Source organism: Lonchura striata, chromosome Z (assembly GCF_046129695.1).
Source record: "Lonchura striata isolate bLonStr1 chromosome Z, bLonStr1.mat, whole genome shotgun sequence".
NCBI classification, from domain to species: domain Eukaryota; kingdom Metazoa; phylum Chordata; class Aves; order Passeriformes; family Estrildidae; genus Lonchura; species Lonchura striata.
The window spans coordinates 26,995,774-27,011,234 of NC_134642.1; the positions used below are offsets into that span (position 1 = coordinate 26,995,774).

At 42.8% G+C, this 15,461-nt stretch overlaps 1 protein-coding gene across 2 annotated transcripts in view; it reads right to left on the bottom strand.

Annotated features, from left to right (window-relative positions):
- GOLM1 (golgi membrane protein 1) overlaps positions 1-15,009 on the bottom strand; it is a 36,234-nt gene extending 21,225 nt beyond the window's left edge. The window contains exons 1-3 of one of the 2 annotated variants that reach the window (XM_077790052.1): positions 14,938-15,009; positions 7,695-7,868; positions 5,020-5,199 (exon numbers count right to left, since the gene is read on the bottom strand). In XM_077790052.1, the coding sequence (XP_077646178.1) occupies positions 5,020-5,199; positions 7,695-7,823 (309 nt within the window). In that variant the 5' untranslated portion in view covers positions 7,824-7,868; positions 14,938-15,009. Of the gene's footprint in view, positions 1-5,019; positions 5,200-7,694; positions 7,869-14,669; positions 14,683-14,937 lie in introns of those variants that run through there. The other variant, XM_077790053.1, reaches the window with a different exon arrangement.
- Positions 15,010-15,461: the final 452 nt, after the last annotated feature.

Consider the following 15,461-nt stretch of genomic DNA (forward strand, 5'->3'; position numbering starts at 1 on the left):
CCTCTTTGGGACTCAAAGCCTGTTTATTATTAGAAGCCACCTTGGATCCAGGTGATGCCTCAGGGGGTAACAGACCGAGGTGTTTGGTGGCATCAGGTAGAAAGAAAGAGACCGAAGTCCAGGGGGGTTTTGAGCCCAGGGAAAAGGGGTAGGGCAAAACCAGGAAGCCACATCCAATGGGACACAGGTGAGGAGAGGGGGATGGAGAGCAGGTCAGGGAGAGACCACCACACCTGAGGCTTAGCGGGGAGGGGAAAGGTGTGTGGAATAGACCAATGTGACATAAACTCCATGGTGCAATATAAAAACTACTCAGTGCAAATTCCCGATCACCCAGTGCAAAACAACAACTAAATAAGCTATTTAGTGCATCACAACAGTTGGGCATCAGACAGCAGATGCTGAGCAATTGGATTGTGTACGTCTTGTTTCTCTTGGGTTTTATTCATCTCAGTTATCAAAGTGTTCTTATCTCAACACAGAGTTTTCTTCAAAAATCTAGCATAAGATGTGGGAAGTGACTAAAAGTCTGCATGATATTTAGACACCAGCTGGTGTTAAAACATGAGAACTTGCCACAAAAAGGTTTTTTGCTTCCAGGCCAAGAGACTAACAGCTAAAATACATAATAGTGTGCAGGGGAAAAGTTCATAAATAAGGTTTTTAAGGAAGTATTTCTCTTTAAGGTTGATCATTGTGTTGCACACTCATGTATAGTTCAGTGGAGGCACATCAATTAAGCCTTACAACAAATTTCAAGCTCAAAATGGAGGAGATATTATTAATTGAAATCTATTTCTCAATAAATGGAATTCCATTCTGAAACTGCACTTTTCCTCAATAAACATAAAAAACCTACCCAAACAACAAAGGAACCCCCAAACAAAAACCACCCAACCAAACAAACGAACACCCCATGCATCCAATAAAACTCAGACCAAAAAAAAACAACCTGTTTCTACAGAGTGGTTCTGCCAAAGATCTTGCTTCACAGCCTGTGCTCAAAGCAATCTAGATTCTGTTTTGTCACGGAGGACACAAGGACATATCACATGATGCAGCGCTGTCTTCAAAACCACCAAAATTGCCAAGTTAGTTTCTTAAAGTTTAAGCACAAGAGGATGGTATTTGACACACATGAACACAAAATTACTTTTACAGGTACTAGGCAACAGCAAGTAGACCGGAGAAAAAAAGCCCCGTAAAATGACAGGACTTTCACTTCACTTTACTCACTTTCCTTCACTTTACATTTAACTAAAACCCAAACAGCTAATGTGAGGACAATCTAGTCAGGTCGTTTCAGGATTATCACCTTCAGTAACCCAATGTAAGCAAAGCAAAATCATATGATATGAGAATATTAATATAAAACTTCCACAGGTGTATCTAATGCACCTTCTGACTTTTCGTACATTCATTTAGCTGTGAAGAGGTATTAACTTCAAACTATACTCTATATTCCTTCTCTCTAGTTCAGCCAGCCTCAGACCATCCTTTTTTTTTTTTTCCTTCCTACTGTCGTGGTTTGACATAGGAAAAGAATTTTCTTAGAAGGAAGAGGTCAGTCCAGTCAGGGGTCAGTCCAGTCAGGGGTCAGGTTTGGATACTGACACTTGGGGTGACCAATTGAAGGTGGACATGTCTCTGAGAACACAGAGGGGTTAAAAGCAGAATTCCCAGGAGATCTCACTTTTTTTTGGTTCCGGTCAGTGGAGAGTGCAAACCTCCCCTGCCCAGCCATGAGCTGGGTGGGGGAGGGGAAAAGCCATGTGGCCTGAGAAGGTAGGCCAGGGGGTGAAGGATCGGGAACCAAGCTGGGCCAGTTCCTGCGGACGGAAGGGTGGAGAATGTCTGAGATGTCTTTGTGTCCCCCCCGCCCCCAACCTAGAGGGAAAAGAGACAGAGAGCCTGCAGACACCCGGGATTTATATGTATCTATCCTGTATATACCTTCATAACTTGTATACACAAGATATGATCATACAAAACACATCTATACATGGTTACACCTTATATTTGACATTCCTCTGTAAAATAACCTCTGATCCCAGACAGCTTCTTCCAATAAAGGTCATTAGTGAGGAGAATTAAGCTTTCCCTCTCTTCCCTGCCACCACATCATTATAGTGGACGAATCCATACCAGTTTGGCTGATGTCTTCTTTTGACAAATGCATGGCTTTCCAGCAAAACAGCTCTCCCTACTCTTAAACTAGAGCTGGAAAACAAACAGCATCTCTGCAGGGTATTTGCTTGTGTGTCACAAGAAAATCAAATTTTGAATTTGATGCAAAATGGTGCACAGGCACATACATGTTCACCCTACCACTTCAGGCTCCTGAGTGAGACACATGCTCTTCTTCAGCCACAAAATGCAGAATTCAGGAAATTAGTCCAATGCACCACTTCCCTAGGGTATCACTTCCCATGATTTCAAAGCAAGCTTTGAAACAAACTGAACAACTCTATTTTAGGGTGACAGAGGAAAGAGCATTAAGGAGGCAGGAATTTCAAATTCATTGGCCTCAAAAGCCACCTTTCCCAGCATCCCACCTCTAACACTGAAATGCCAAATGAATTCGAAGGCAGCCATAAAACACAGTATTTTCCAAGCAGCAGCTTCTTCTGTCTGAGGAACATGTGGAAATAGAAAAACACCTAGGTAGTGGCTTAGGCGTTTGCCCAAGGTCATTCAGTTGCTCCTTAACCTACATAGACCCACTGTAACTAGTATTATTGGTATTATGGTTGCCATGCACTTGAAGCTTCACCACCTATTGCCTGAAGAGCACTACCTTCTGCTCAGTCTGAAATACAACTTGATGATGTCATTTGAAGCACATCAGTGAATGCAGGACAACCCTACCTTCCCTCTCCCAGCCACAAACATTATCTGTACCATTTGGAATCCTGGAGATGACTGTGATGGCTCTCCTCTGCTGACTCTTGTCCAGCCTGTAAACCACACTCTGGATTCCTGTAGAGAAACTACTGCACAGCTTTGGTGACCTTTGTTCTCTTCTCTGTTATCTTTTGCAGCACTTCAAAACTCCACTGGTGATTCTCCCACAGTACAACAATTAACCAAGTGTATTTCTAAGCTGCTTTGTAACTTTTGCCTTGTCATTCACCCTTGCAATACCACTCTTACCACATGGCTGTATAATATCTCTACAAGCCGCTTCAACTTCAGGAGTATTGAATGTGTTCACTTGTCTCCCTCATCTTTATCACCAACTCTTTCAGGAGAAAGCTTCAAGATACTTCAGAAGAAAGACTTTCTTTTTCAGAAGCCACACTGACTCTTCCCCAGACACCATATTCCACCCCATGTCCAACAGTTCTAGTTCTGTAAAATACTTAGCACTACTTCTCTGGGCATGGATGCCACATTTTATGAACAGTTCCTATATGTCCACTAGACTCAAAAACACCACAAGGAAAGTAGATTGTGTGCTGCCACCTACCACTCAATTAATGTCTTTTTGAATCGAAAAGATGGCATATCATGCTTGGCAGAAGCAATATTTAATTCATTAAGCTCCCTTAAAACTCCTGGATGAGGTCCTGTCACCATCTCTCAACATCTGCCCCTCTTGCTAGCCTGTGCTGAAAACTCTCTGGCCAGCCCTTTCAGTGCCTTTTAGTAACTCTGGCAATGTCTATTTATAGAAAGGAAGCATAATACTCCATTACATTTGCCCTTTTCTTACCTTTGAATTTTATTTTTTCTGCTCATGCATGTATTTTCACTCCCTGTAGGACTGAAGCAGAAAGCAAGAAAATGCAACAGCATTCAGTAGCAACATCCAATAATAGAAGGCAGAAGTGACAGGATTGATTACTCACTTGAATCCTATCTGAATATTCTGAGATATCTTTTTAAAAAATGCACACATTAAAAAATAAACAGACAAACCATACCTCATATTTTTTAAAGTATATGCAAAGAATGAACAGAAAGAGAGAAATTATCAAGGATACGTGTTTGTCTCAAAAGACACAGAAAGAATTGATTTACTATTTCCCTGAAGACCAGGGGTAAAGATTATTTCAAAATAAACTAATGATATATGACATTGATGTGCACCTACTACCTTCCATTTTTACTCAATTTTTGTTCCTCTAAGTTCTTCAAAGATTAATCTGGTGATATTTTTCTCAGGCAACACATTTTGAGGAGCAAACCATTCCTGCACAGCAAACCTGCTACCTGAAGAGTACATATTACCATCAAGACGTGACTGTTCAGACTGTTGAATGTAATAGTGCCGGAAAGCTGATTTATAAACTTCAGTATAGAGACTATGGGAGGAGCATTTGAATAGTCTCAACTAAATACTTCTGCTAATAGGGAGAAAAGTGATATTACTAACAACTGCAATCAAAGCAGTATCAGCAACACAAGGAAAATACACAGCAAACCATTTTGCAAAATATTACACAGCAGAAATCATACACACTGCTATTTTAAGTAGCTTTGTTCACATTCTTCACAAAGGAATATCATCCCCCTGGTGAAGTTGAACTGTCAGGAGCACTGCCATGGAAGTCTCAAATTCTCGTATCTTCCCAATACCATTGAGTTTTGGAGGCAGAAACCCAAGATGCCATAAAATTTGTAATGCATTTAGAAATAAACGCCAAACACTTATGCTTACAAATATACTTGGGAATATATCTCTTGGTGCATCTTCTTTTTCTTAATTATTAAAACATTAGTATACAGGAAAAAAGTGAAGGTACAATTCAAGTATGGTAATGATTTATAAGAGATAACAGTTTTATTCAGAACTTCTGAATAAACTTGCAACTTGCAGCTTCTATTATTTCAAAAATATAAAACAAATGCTAAAATGTCCATTCAAGGTCCATTTACTCAATATTACACAATATAAAATGTTTTGCCACACCAGCATTGACTATAAGCTGCAACATGTGATTAGCACTTCCCATTGCAGAGTGTGTCTTTGTAAACCACAGTCTCACAGAAAACCGTGGCTCGGAAAAGCCCTACCTTCTCTTCCTGATGTACTCTGTTGGCATTTTCCATCTGAAAGTTGTGCAAGGACTGGATTTTGTCAATCTGCTGTTGCTGCTTCTCTAGCTCCCCTTGGAATTCATTCTTTTTTTGCTCCACAGCACCCCTCTCTGCTGCCGCCCTGCGGACTTTGACTTCCAGATCCATGACTCGACCCTGAAAAAGAGCAGATTAGCCAAAGCAAGCAGAGATGCTTCCCCCTTGCCAGACTCTTGTCCAGTATATTCAAGGAATAGTAAATTTTACAGCGCTAACAATGCGGATATCATGGAAGTCCTGCATCAGCCAGGGATACTACTCATACATACATACACACACCTCTCTAGTTTTACGTAAATTAACAGGAGTGTGCAGAAGAGACTGTAAAATTTCTGTTAAAGATTAGAAAAATGAAAAGCTCAGTACTTGAGCTTAAAAAGAACCCCAAAACATAAACATAAAAAAGATTAGAGACTACCATCTTTCTGAAGTACAAGGACAAACAATTTTTTCAATTTAGCCCAACCAGTCTGACAGCTCTACACTTCTCAGTGTTGACCCCAAACTAACTCAGTGTGAAAATTCAGCTCTCAAATCAATCTAATTTCCTGGAAGAGCTAGAAAAGATAGAGGGAGGACAACACTGCCCAACTTTTCCATGAACAATTCACATATGGCTATTATACAAAGACATACATGAGAAAAATTCATTCATAAACAGAAAATCATCATTCCTCTTGACTGTTCAAAGAGCAGCTACAGTCAGAAGAAAATTCAACACCATCACATCCTGTACATACATAGACAGAGACATAAGCTAAGGAATCAAGCCTGATGCTTCCACATTCTTTTCTCCTCCACCGCGACTTCTTTTTTGTAAGTACCAATTTAGTTTTGCAGGACATTGTTTCTAAACATTTTGGATTAAAATTGTTCTTCAGCAGCAACTAAGAATACAAAAACACGCAGGGGACTGGGGATATCAACAGAATCCACCTACATGAAAAAAAATCTGGTGATTCCAGGTGGACTAAAAATTAGATATAATAAAAACTGTGCATTTTCCAAGACTCCAAGAAAATGTACCAAATCTTCTTACACCACAGTATGTAGCATGCCATGTCCCACCCACCCTGCCTCTCTGCCACAGAAAGAAAGAAAAGGCAGAGGAGCCAGAGGAAAAAAAACCAGGAAAATTACTTGCAGTTTAGCTGGAATAGCAAGGAAAAACACTCCTTCCATTTCAGTTATAACAGCTGCAAAGTCTTGCCAACAAACAAATGGGCCTACAAAGTGCTTTAGAAGCTCCATCCATGTTCAGCTATGCTTTTCATCCATTCAGAGTGTGTGACCATGCCAAAGTGAAGTAATTTTCAGGCTAACTTTAGGAGAAATGTATAAGATGGCATAGGACCTCATGTCTCTAGGTTACTGAGACCAAGAAAAACTGGGATGGTGGCATATTTTTCTCACTATCAGCTGCTTCATGGCTGTGCAGCAACACTTCACCAATGCTGACAGTTACTACACACTGGTAGCCACCATGCTAAGGCCACTGACTGAAGGGAAAGCAAGGGATGACCAGGGTCGCAGAAGTCATAAGACATATGCTTTACTGCACAGCCAGATAAAAGTGCCCTGTTTGAACAGTGCCTGTTCTGGGGGGAAACAGGAATTCCACTCCTTCAGCTGTCCACTCGGTATGAAAATTTGGCTCAGTTACGAAGAGCGTGCAAATTCACTAGATAAACTGGAAAGGATCTCTCATGAGCCACGTTTAATAAACATGTTAGTTTTTAGGTCAGTTTGTTAAAAGAATAACAAAAGAAAATCTAAAAAAAAAAAAAAGAGTGAAAAAAAAAGGACTGTCCTGCAGAGATTGTCACAAACCAGAAACTTGACTCACATACCCTACATTAGAACAAATGGTACAGAAAGGATTAAAACCCAAGCTCAATGGCCACAAAAATATAATTATCATCAGAAAAATATCATTATCATCAGATAAGGTAATTATTACATGTGACTTGTATGTCCTTCTTCAGAAAGGTCACTAAGAAACACAAATTCAGATTTTGTTTCTGAACAACCCAGATTTCTTTGTACGTTATGCATACAATGTTATAGGTCATGTACAAAGACAAATCTAGGAATATCCGTCTGTTAGTTTTGACTGGGATAGAATTAATTTTCTTCACAGTGACTGATATGGAGCACTGTTTTGGATTTGTGATGAACACAGGGTTGATAGCAAAGATATTTTTGTTATTGCTGAGTAGGGCTTGCAAAAGCCAAGGCCTTTTCTGCTTTGAGTACTGCCATGATGGCAAGGAAGTTGGAGGTATTTGGGAGGTTGAGAGGGGACAAAAAACAGAAGACGGCATTTGTCACATCTTTAATGTGAAACAGCACAAGATACCTGAATGTTTTGTGAGAGCAGAAGTAACAAGTGTCACACATGCAGGTGCATTCAAGTTTTGGGTTCCTCTCATGTACAAATAGGCATTCAATCTATTCCCCCACTACTGATAAGCAACGACTGTAAAATCTGTGGAATTCCAACAAGAAGCTGAAGTTCCTGACTTGCCACATGAGGGAGAATCATCCTTCTGTGAACTATGTTTACTACTTGCACAAGTACAAAGTGACATGCAGAGCAAAAGGAACATTACCTGCAGATCCATGCTGCGAGAACTTGCAACCCAGTAATTGAAACCCAAAACAATTATGCACGCCATAAGTGCAGCCATGAGGAGTGGTGGAGACTTCATCCCACGACAGGTGTTTCCTAGTCCTATCATTTCAAGAAAAGAACAAATCCGGAGAACCACAGCAAGTATGGAAACCTGCAAATTAAAAAGGGCACATTATACTGCATCCCCAACTACAGCTATTTTATACACATGATGAAACTTCCTTTGCAGTAATACAACAGCTGTGAGCTGACAGGTTTACACTCAGCAAGGAAGGTAAATTATTAGTGTTGACCTGTCTAGATATTTCCATCTGAAGGAAAAGACAAGGAAAGGTCATCGCACACTATTAGCTTGTACATAAAGCTTCATCCTCTTGAGGGGGATGTCTTGAATTCTCCTAACAATATAATGAAAATCTGCAATAAACCAAACCAGCCATCCTTTTACCATACATCTACCCAAAAATCTACACAGACAACACTGGGCTAGAGAATAGACTGCTTTTAAACTAATTTACTAAGAAAATTAATTTAGTCTTGCTGTTTGAGGACTAACTCACACTTTACTTTCTAAAACTGGACAGTTTCAACTTATTCCATCTGATACCACTATTCTAACTTCTTGTTCCCAAGCTTGTAAATAAATATGTAAATAAGACTGAACCAAATTATTTAAAGGAGAATCTAAAAATAACAATTAATACAAACATGAGCAGAAACTCAAATGATTTCAATGCTACATTGCATTAGGTGTTCTCCATTTTGATCCTCAGCTGCTTTCTCTTCTCCTACAAAAAAATAAATAATGAATTAGCAGTACCAGGAATACTACTAGTTGTTATTGAGATTTGTGTTATTTCTCTGAAACAGACCATCTTAAAAGATAGGCAGGGCAAAGGATAGTTGCAACTCTCTTTGAAATAGGCTACACTGATTTTATGATGTGGTGAAATCTGTCTTAATAAGCCAAATGGCACCTAGCTTCATGAATCCTCAAACTCCAGGGAATCTTGGCTTCAGTTTGTAGAAGATTGCTCCCTTGTAAACTGAGATTAACTTTTTTTCCTTCTGCACTCCTGCAGACAAAAGACAGCAAAAATAAGCACAGAAGGCCAGGTAGACAGCAAATACACATGCATCACAAGACACTAGTTAAATCTCAAATGGGTACATTTACTAGCAATGTATTTTACAAGCTCTCAAGGAACATGCTTTTAAGCAAAGCAACCTCTTCCCTACTGTTGCAATGCACAGGTGGCAATGTTTTACAAATTAATAAATGTTAGCAACTCTCAAAGGACTTACATGTGAACATACACTGTAAACACAGGGGCAGAATGTGATGCCAACACTTCGCAGATACCAGAAATACAAATTCTACTGTATGTCCAGCACTTAAGTCCTTCAACAGCTCACCTATACCTCAAGTGTCCACATGCATTCTCTGCAAAATTCCCTCTCTGCAGTCAAGATAGATTATATCTTCTAATTTCTTAGTAGACAGTGCACAATACTGCCAGATTCACGAAGGTTTCAAATCCTTATTTGAAAAGTTTCCTAATTTGTATTTGGGGTTGGAACATACAGAGGATATAAGAGTAAAATGTAGCTTCCTGAAAACGTTGCCTCTTCATAAACACATACACACACCACAAAACAATCCAAAGAAGTCTTCTATCTGAAACTTGAGTTTCTTGCCTAAAGGAAACCTCAGTTAAGGCACAAAGGGACACATGCAGCACTGCTCCAGTGGACACCCACAGATAAGTTAGATCAACACTAAGAAGCAAAGGCAAATAAAGGAATCAAGTTGTTTTTTTTTTTCCTTATAATGCAAAAAATTAACATGCAATAAATTAAAACACACACACAGACATGCACAAATTTCCCATAGAAAGCTATGAGTTGCAGAAACACACACATCTTGCACAGACTATTTTCCTCCTGTGTCATCCTAAAAGAAGCACCTCAGAAGTACAGAGCCACCATGTCTTACACATGATCCCTGAAAAACAATAACCCCAGATCTCTAAAGTAGCAAAAATTAGAGGACAAAGGGCACAATTAGCACTGCCATCTCTGCAAAGAACAAGAGAATATATTTTACTTTTGCATACCAGAATACAATACTGTATTTCAAAAAAGATCTGTCAGAACCCGTTATGAAGTCATCTGTATCGTGTTCTTTGCTGTAAGAGTATTAGCAGGTACACCTGACACATGGAAAAACCACAAACGTAGCACTGCAAGATGCAGTGATTAATTCATGGAAAAGCCACAAACGTAGCACTGCAAGATGCAGTGATTCATTCTAAGTGTGACTTGAATAAAATAACTGGTATTTTCCTCATAGCTGTCAGAAATAGAGAAAACAGTTCACATTATCAGCAGTAACAGCTTGCACTGTAATCTACTAGATAAGTATATGGGACTAGATGTCTAGCTAAAAAATTTTCAGACATAAAGCAACTATATTGTTCAAAGAAATAATTATTAGTTCACCATGCAGCTTAAAGCACAGATATGTGCTTTAAACTAAGCTAAAAATGCTAATACACCTGGATAGTAGACAAATCTGGCAGCATCAGCACCTTTTCTGCTGTTTTGAGCTGTTAAAAAACAAACATGCAAATAATTGTTGATTTCACTAAAGCATGTGTGACTTCAGTACACTGCTCTGTCTACAAAAGAGCAGTGCTGTTTATCCTTAAATCATTCATATAATTGGCAATATATTTTTATGCTCAAGAGAAGGAAAAGCAAAAGGAAGAGGAAAGGCATGAAAGACACAGAAGGATCTTCCGTTCGTGTACTGCAGACCCAAAACTTTACCTCACCTGCAATATTGATATTACCTCTCTCATTAGTTTAAAAAATAAAAACTGTTTAACTTGCTGCCATGGATATGCATACTCATGCATTTTGGAGGACAGATAAGCAAATCAGCTCAATAAGTACATTTACATGAAAATCTGTTTGCACGTGCTGTTTTCCAGGAAACATCTGGTCTGGCACAGTTATTCGAGTTGGATTGAAAATAAGTTTCTGATTTTATGGGTAAAGAGTAATTTTACTGAAGATGAAATTCAACCATCTCCATGGCAGACGTAAAAATAAGCATATTCGTAAAATTCCTGGCTTCTGAACAGAAGATTTCATCCTTCTGTTTTTCCAGCCTAGTGGAGCTTCATTGAGAAGATGTTTTAGACTCTGAGATACTCAAGCAAATTAACATACAGCATACTTTTACTTCCCACAGTAAGCAATTCTTTCTTTTTACTGTACTCAGCTGAAGTAGGATATCTAGTATCCAGCAATCTTCCACTACAGATAAGCAGCAACGTTGCCAACCAAACCTCAAGACCAATACTCTAGTTGTAAAGACAAAACAAAATGGTGCATTTCAGACTCCCAGAAAGAAAGCCAAGTCTCTCTGCTCACAGGATTCAGCTCTGTGTACTTCTGTAAGAGCAGAAATACCTAGAAAAGGTGAAAAATTCAATAGACACACAGCATACAGTGTAGGAAAAATGTTCCCTTATCCCTTGCCAGCATACCTGCCTACCAACCACCTCCTCTATCACCCAGATACTGCATGGTACAAAGCCAGTATAAGCCAGAGCCGCATCTAGAGACAGGCCACAGCTGAAGCAGCCACTGAAAAGTGAAGGCACAGCTCCTTGGAGGTCTGAGTGCCTGCAACTCTGAGTAAGTACAAAGCCTCACTAAAACCCCTGCATAAACCAGAGATAAGAGACATAAAAAGGAAAAATAAAAAGCCTCAACAAGGACCTAAGGGCTAATGCACAGCACAGAGGTATCACAATCCCATCCCAGCCAGACTGGACCAGAATGGGGAGACCTCCTCCGTCAAGGGAGTCCCTACCACAGTGGTGCTTTCCCCACCTATTGCAAATTCCTTTCCAACCTCCCAGTGAGCTTCTGAAGGAAATCACTGGCGTTTTTTTCAGATACTGTCATTCAATTCCTATGTCTGATTGCTTGAATTAAAGCATATTGTATTAACCAACCAAGTTAATCAAAACTACCTCCATTGACAAGCTACTTAGGTATACCCAGATAAAACTAAAGCAAACTAAATCAGATGCCAAAAGGTACTAGAACTTGAGTTTTATTTTAAAAAATAATTAAATGAAATTGGAAAAATAAGTAATTCTTAAAATAGTGAATCAGAGATCAAACATTTCTGTGTCTGGTCTTCCAAAAATAAATATTTTTTTGTGTGGGTGGAAATGGAGTGCAGAAAAAAAGGAGTCAAAACCTTTCAGTTTTCATTTTATAAATGGTTAATACACAGTAGTGATTATCTTTGAAAGATAAATCCAGCTGGTTCTTACTCACAGCAGGATGTTACTTACAAGTACCACTATTCACAGCCCCAGGGTGAGAACCAGCTATAGCCAGCAGCAACTTTTATGCTTTCTGCTTGCACAGACTGTACACAGGGCTCAAGGAACTGTACACTGTCTCAAAACAGAGCATACAGATTTCCTATCATCCTCTGCAGCAACACGGTCTGAGGGTGGTTTTTCCTTTCAAATTTGCAAGTCAAAAAAGGTCAAGCAAACATTTTTCCATTGGAGATTTAAAGTTTGTGCACTGAACTCAAACCTGCTGACCACAAACTTCCTATATGCCTTACACAGGGATTTACAAACTGCAGGAAAAAAATAAAAGAAAAAACACTCTGAAACATTCAGCAACAGCTGCTACTCAAATTTCTATACTTTGGATGAATGTCACAGAGTCACTATTCACCAAAATTATCAAGCTACATTTTTTACAGGAAGGGAAGGGCATTTTCACCACAACACATTCAGCAACTCCACTCTTATCCTGCTCAGGAATAACCATTTGACAGTCAATTCAGGTGTCAGGTCTTCCTTTTCTAACACATTTTAAAATAGAAGTAACAGATCAGAAAACTACGAAAATCCTGAAAATGCACTATCTGTCCAAGGATACAGTCACTGTTACAACTTGTTCACTAATCATATTTCAGCTCAAGAAGTCTCTCATCTTTCAAATTACTACTTTACAAGAAGCTAATAACCAAATACCCTTAATGCCCTTTATCTGATTAAAAAAAATCCCAAAACAGGTATGGGGCAAAACAGAAGCTAAAGGTTTAAAACAGTTATCTATTCCAACAGAATCCTGACAAAATGTTCTAGAATACCTGGACATGTTGCCTAGGTGTACTTTCAGATAATAGTATTACCACTGAAAATAATGTGTACAAAAACAAAATTAAACAAGCAAGCTTATACACTTGAACTACCTCAAGAGTTAGTCAAAGTACTTGCTTGTTTTTATGCATGTATTTTGTTGCTGGTATTTTTCCCATACAACATAAACTAGCTTAAGTTCACAATTAATAGGGCACCCACTTATCATTAATGAAGATTATGAAACAGAGTACAGTAAGTTTAGATATGTGATGAAAAACTCAGTAAGTTGCTACCATTTCCCTACCACTACTGAACTACACATATGGTTTGACTGCAAAACATGCAGACCTTCCACTAGGAGTGAAAAAAAATTTCAACTATATAAATAGTTCTCTAAAAGCAAAGTGCTCTTAAGATGTAAGATGGAAGGCCATTCAAAAAAAAGTCAATTCAAGAACAAGATTTTCTAAAAACCTGATCAACTTTTTCTATCTTCATGCTGACAGGGGAATCAATGAGTAAAATAAGGCAAACTTTCCCCGTGCGGGCGATAAACACAATGCCCACTGTGCACCCAACATCGGAACCAAAATTTCTGAAGAGGCGGGGGTAACACTTTTCCAGGCAGAGGCAGGAAGGCCTCTGGAGGCAGGAACTGTTCAAAAGCCGTCAGTCAGAGCCCTGAGCTGCGGGAGCCCTTCCCGCGGGGAGCAGCAGCAGGGAGCAGGCTGCCAGGGCTAGCTCGGGAGGGAGGAGGATACTCAACAACCTCAGGTCGCCGCCCTGGCTGCGACAGACCACGGAAGGCCACCGAGTCCGGCCCTCCCCGCGAAAGGTAGCCGGGAGGAGGTATCTCACACCTGCACTGATTTCTAATATTATTATTTCTACCTCCGCTGCGATTATTCAAATGTTTCCGGCTCAAGACCCTTAAGAGGGAAGGCTAACTGAAGAAAGAATAAAACGCTATCAGCGTCCGGCAAGCACGCCAGCTAAGCCGCGGTACCTCTGCGAGCACTGCCGGCGGCGAGCGGGAAGTGCCCGCGGCACGGAGCCCGCGGGGCCGCCCCTCGGCCGGCTGCCGCTCCTCACTGCTCCTCACCGCCCCTCGGCCGGCTGCCGCTCCTCACTGCTCCTCACCGCCCCTCGGCCGGCTGCCGCTCCTCACTGCTCCTCACCGCCCCTCGGCCGGCTGCCGCTCCTCAATGCTCCTCAATGCTCCTCACCGCCCCCCGGCCGGCTGCCGCTCCTCACTGCTCCTCACCGCCCCTCGGCCGGCTGCCGCTCCTCACCGCTCCTCACCGCCCCTCACCGCCCCTCGGCCGGCTGCCGCTCCTCACTGCTCCTCACCGCCCCTCGGCCGGCTGCCGCTCCTCACCGCTCCTCACCGCCCCTCACCGCCCCTCGGCCGGCTGCCGCTCCTCACCGCTCCTCAATGCTCCTCACCGTCCCCCGGCCGGCTGCCGCTCCTCAATGCTCCTCGGCCGGCTGCCGCTCCTCACCGCTCCTCACCGCCCCTCACCGCCCCTCGGCCGGCTGCCGCTCCTCACCGCTCCTCACCGCTCCTCACCGCCCCCCGGCCGGCTGCCGCTCCTCAATGCTCCTCGGCCGGCTGCCGCTCCTCACTGCTCCTCAATGCTCCCCACCGCCCCTCGGCCGGCTGCCGCTCCTCACCGCTCCTCACCGCCCCTCGGCCGGCTGCCGCTCCTCACCGCTCCTCACCGCCCCTCGGCCGGCTGCCGCTCCTCAATGCTCCTCACCGCCCCGCGGCCGGCTGCCGCTCCTCACTGCTCCTCAATGCTCCTCACCGCTCCTCACCGCTCCTCACCGCCCCTCGGCCGGCTGCCGCTCCTCAATGCTCCTCACCGCCCCTCACCGCCCCCCGGCCGGCTGCCGCCCGCACGCCCCGGGCCGGGGCCGCCGCTCGTCCCCCACCGCCGCCGGCCGAGCCCAGCCCGGCCCGCCCGGCGGGGCACAGCCGGCAGAGTCGCGGCCTGGCGACCGTCGCGCCCCGCCCGGCGGCCTCACCTCGGCGTGCCGCCGGCTGCAGCGCCCCAGCAGAAGGGCGAGGGACGCCGCGCCGCCTGGCGTGGCCCCCGCGGCCGGAGCGGCGGCAGGAGGCGGGCGGCGCGGGCGCAGCACGGTCCCACCCCGCCCCACCCAGCCCCTCGCCCGCCGGCGGCCCTGCGCTGGGCAGAGCTGAGTGTGTCCTGGCCTGTGCCCCGGCGCCCGAGTGGCTCCGGCACAGCCCTTCCTTCGCCAGCGCTTCTGCCCAGTCGCAGATTTCCTGTCTTGACCGCAGGCGCTTCATTTTCTGGAAAGCGGCACGCAGGCAAAGCTGAGTGTCCGAAATCAGAGACGGAGCGACAGAAAACTCAGGAAGACTGTTTCAATACCTATTTTTGACAGCCAAATGCATGATACTGGTATTTTCTTCATTTTAAAAGAAGTTTGCCAACGTGATTATTCCATGGTTGTCATTAACTCAGCTGAAGTTTCCACAATCTAGATAGAATCATAAAATTGTTTTGTTTGGAAGGGGCCCTAACGAT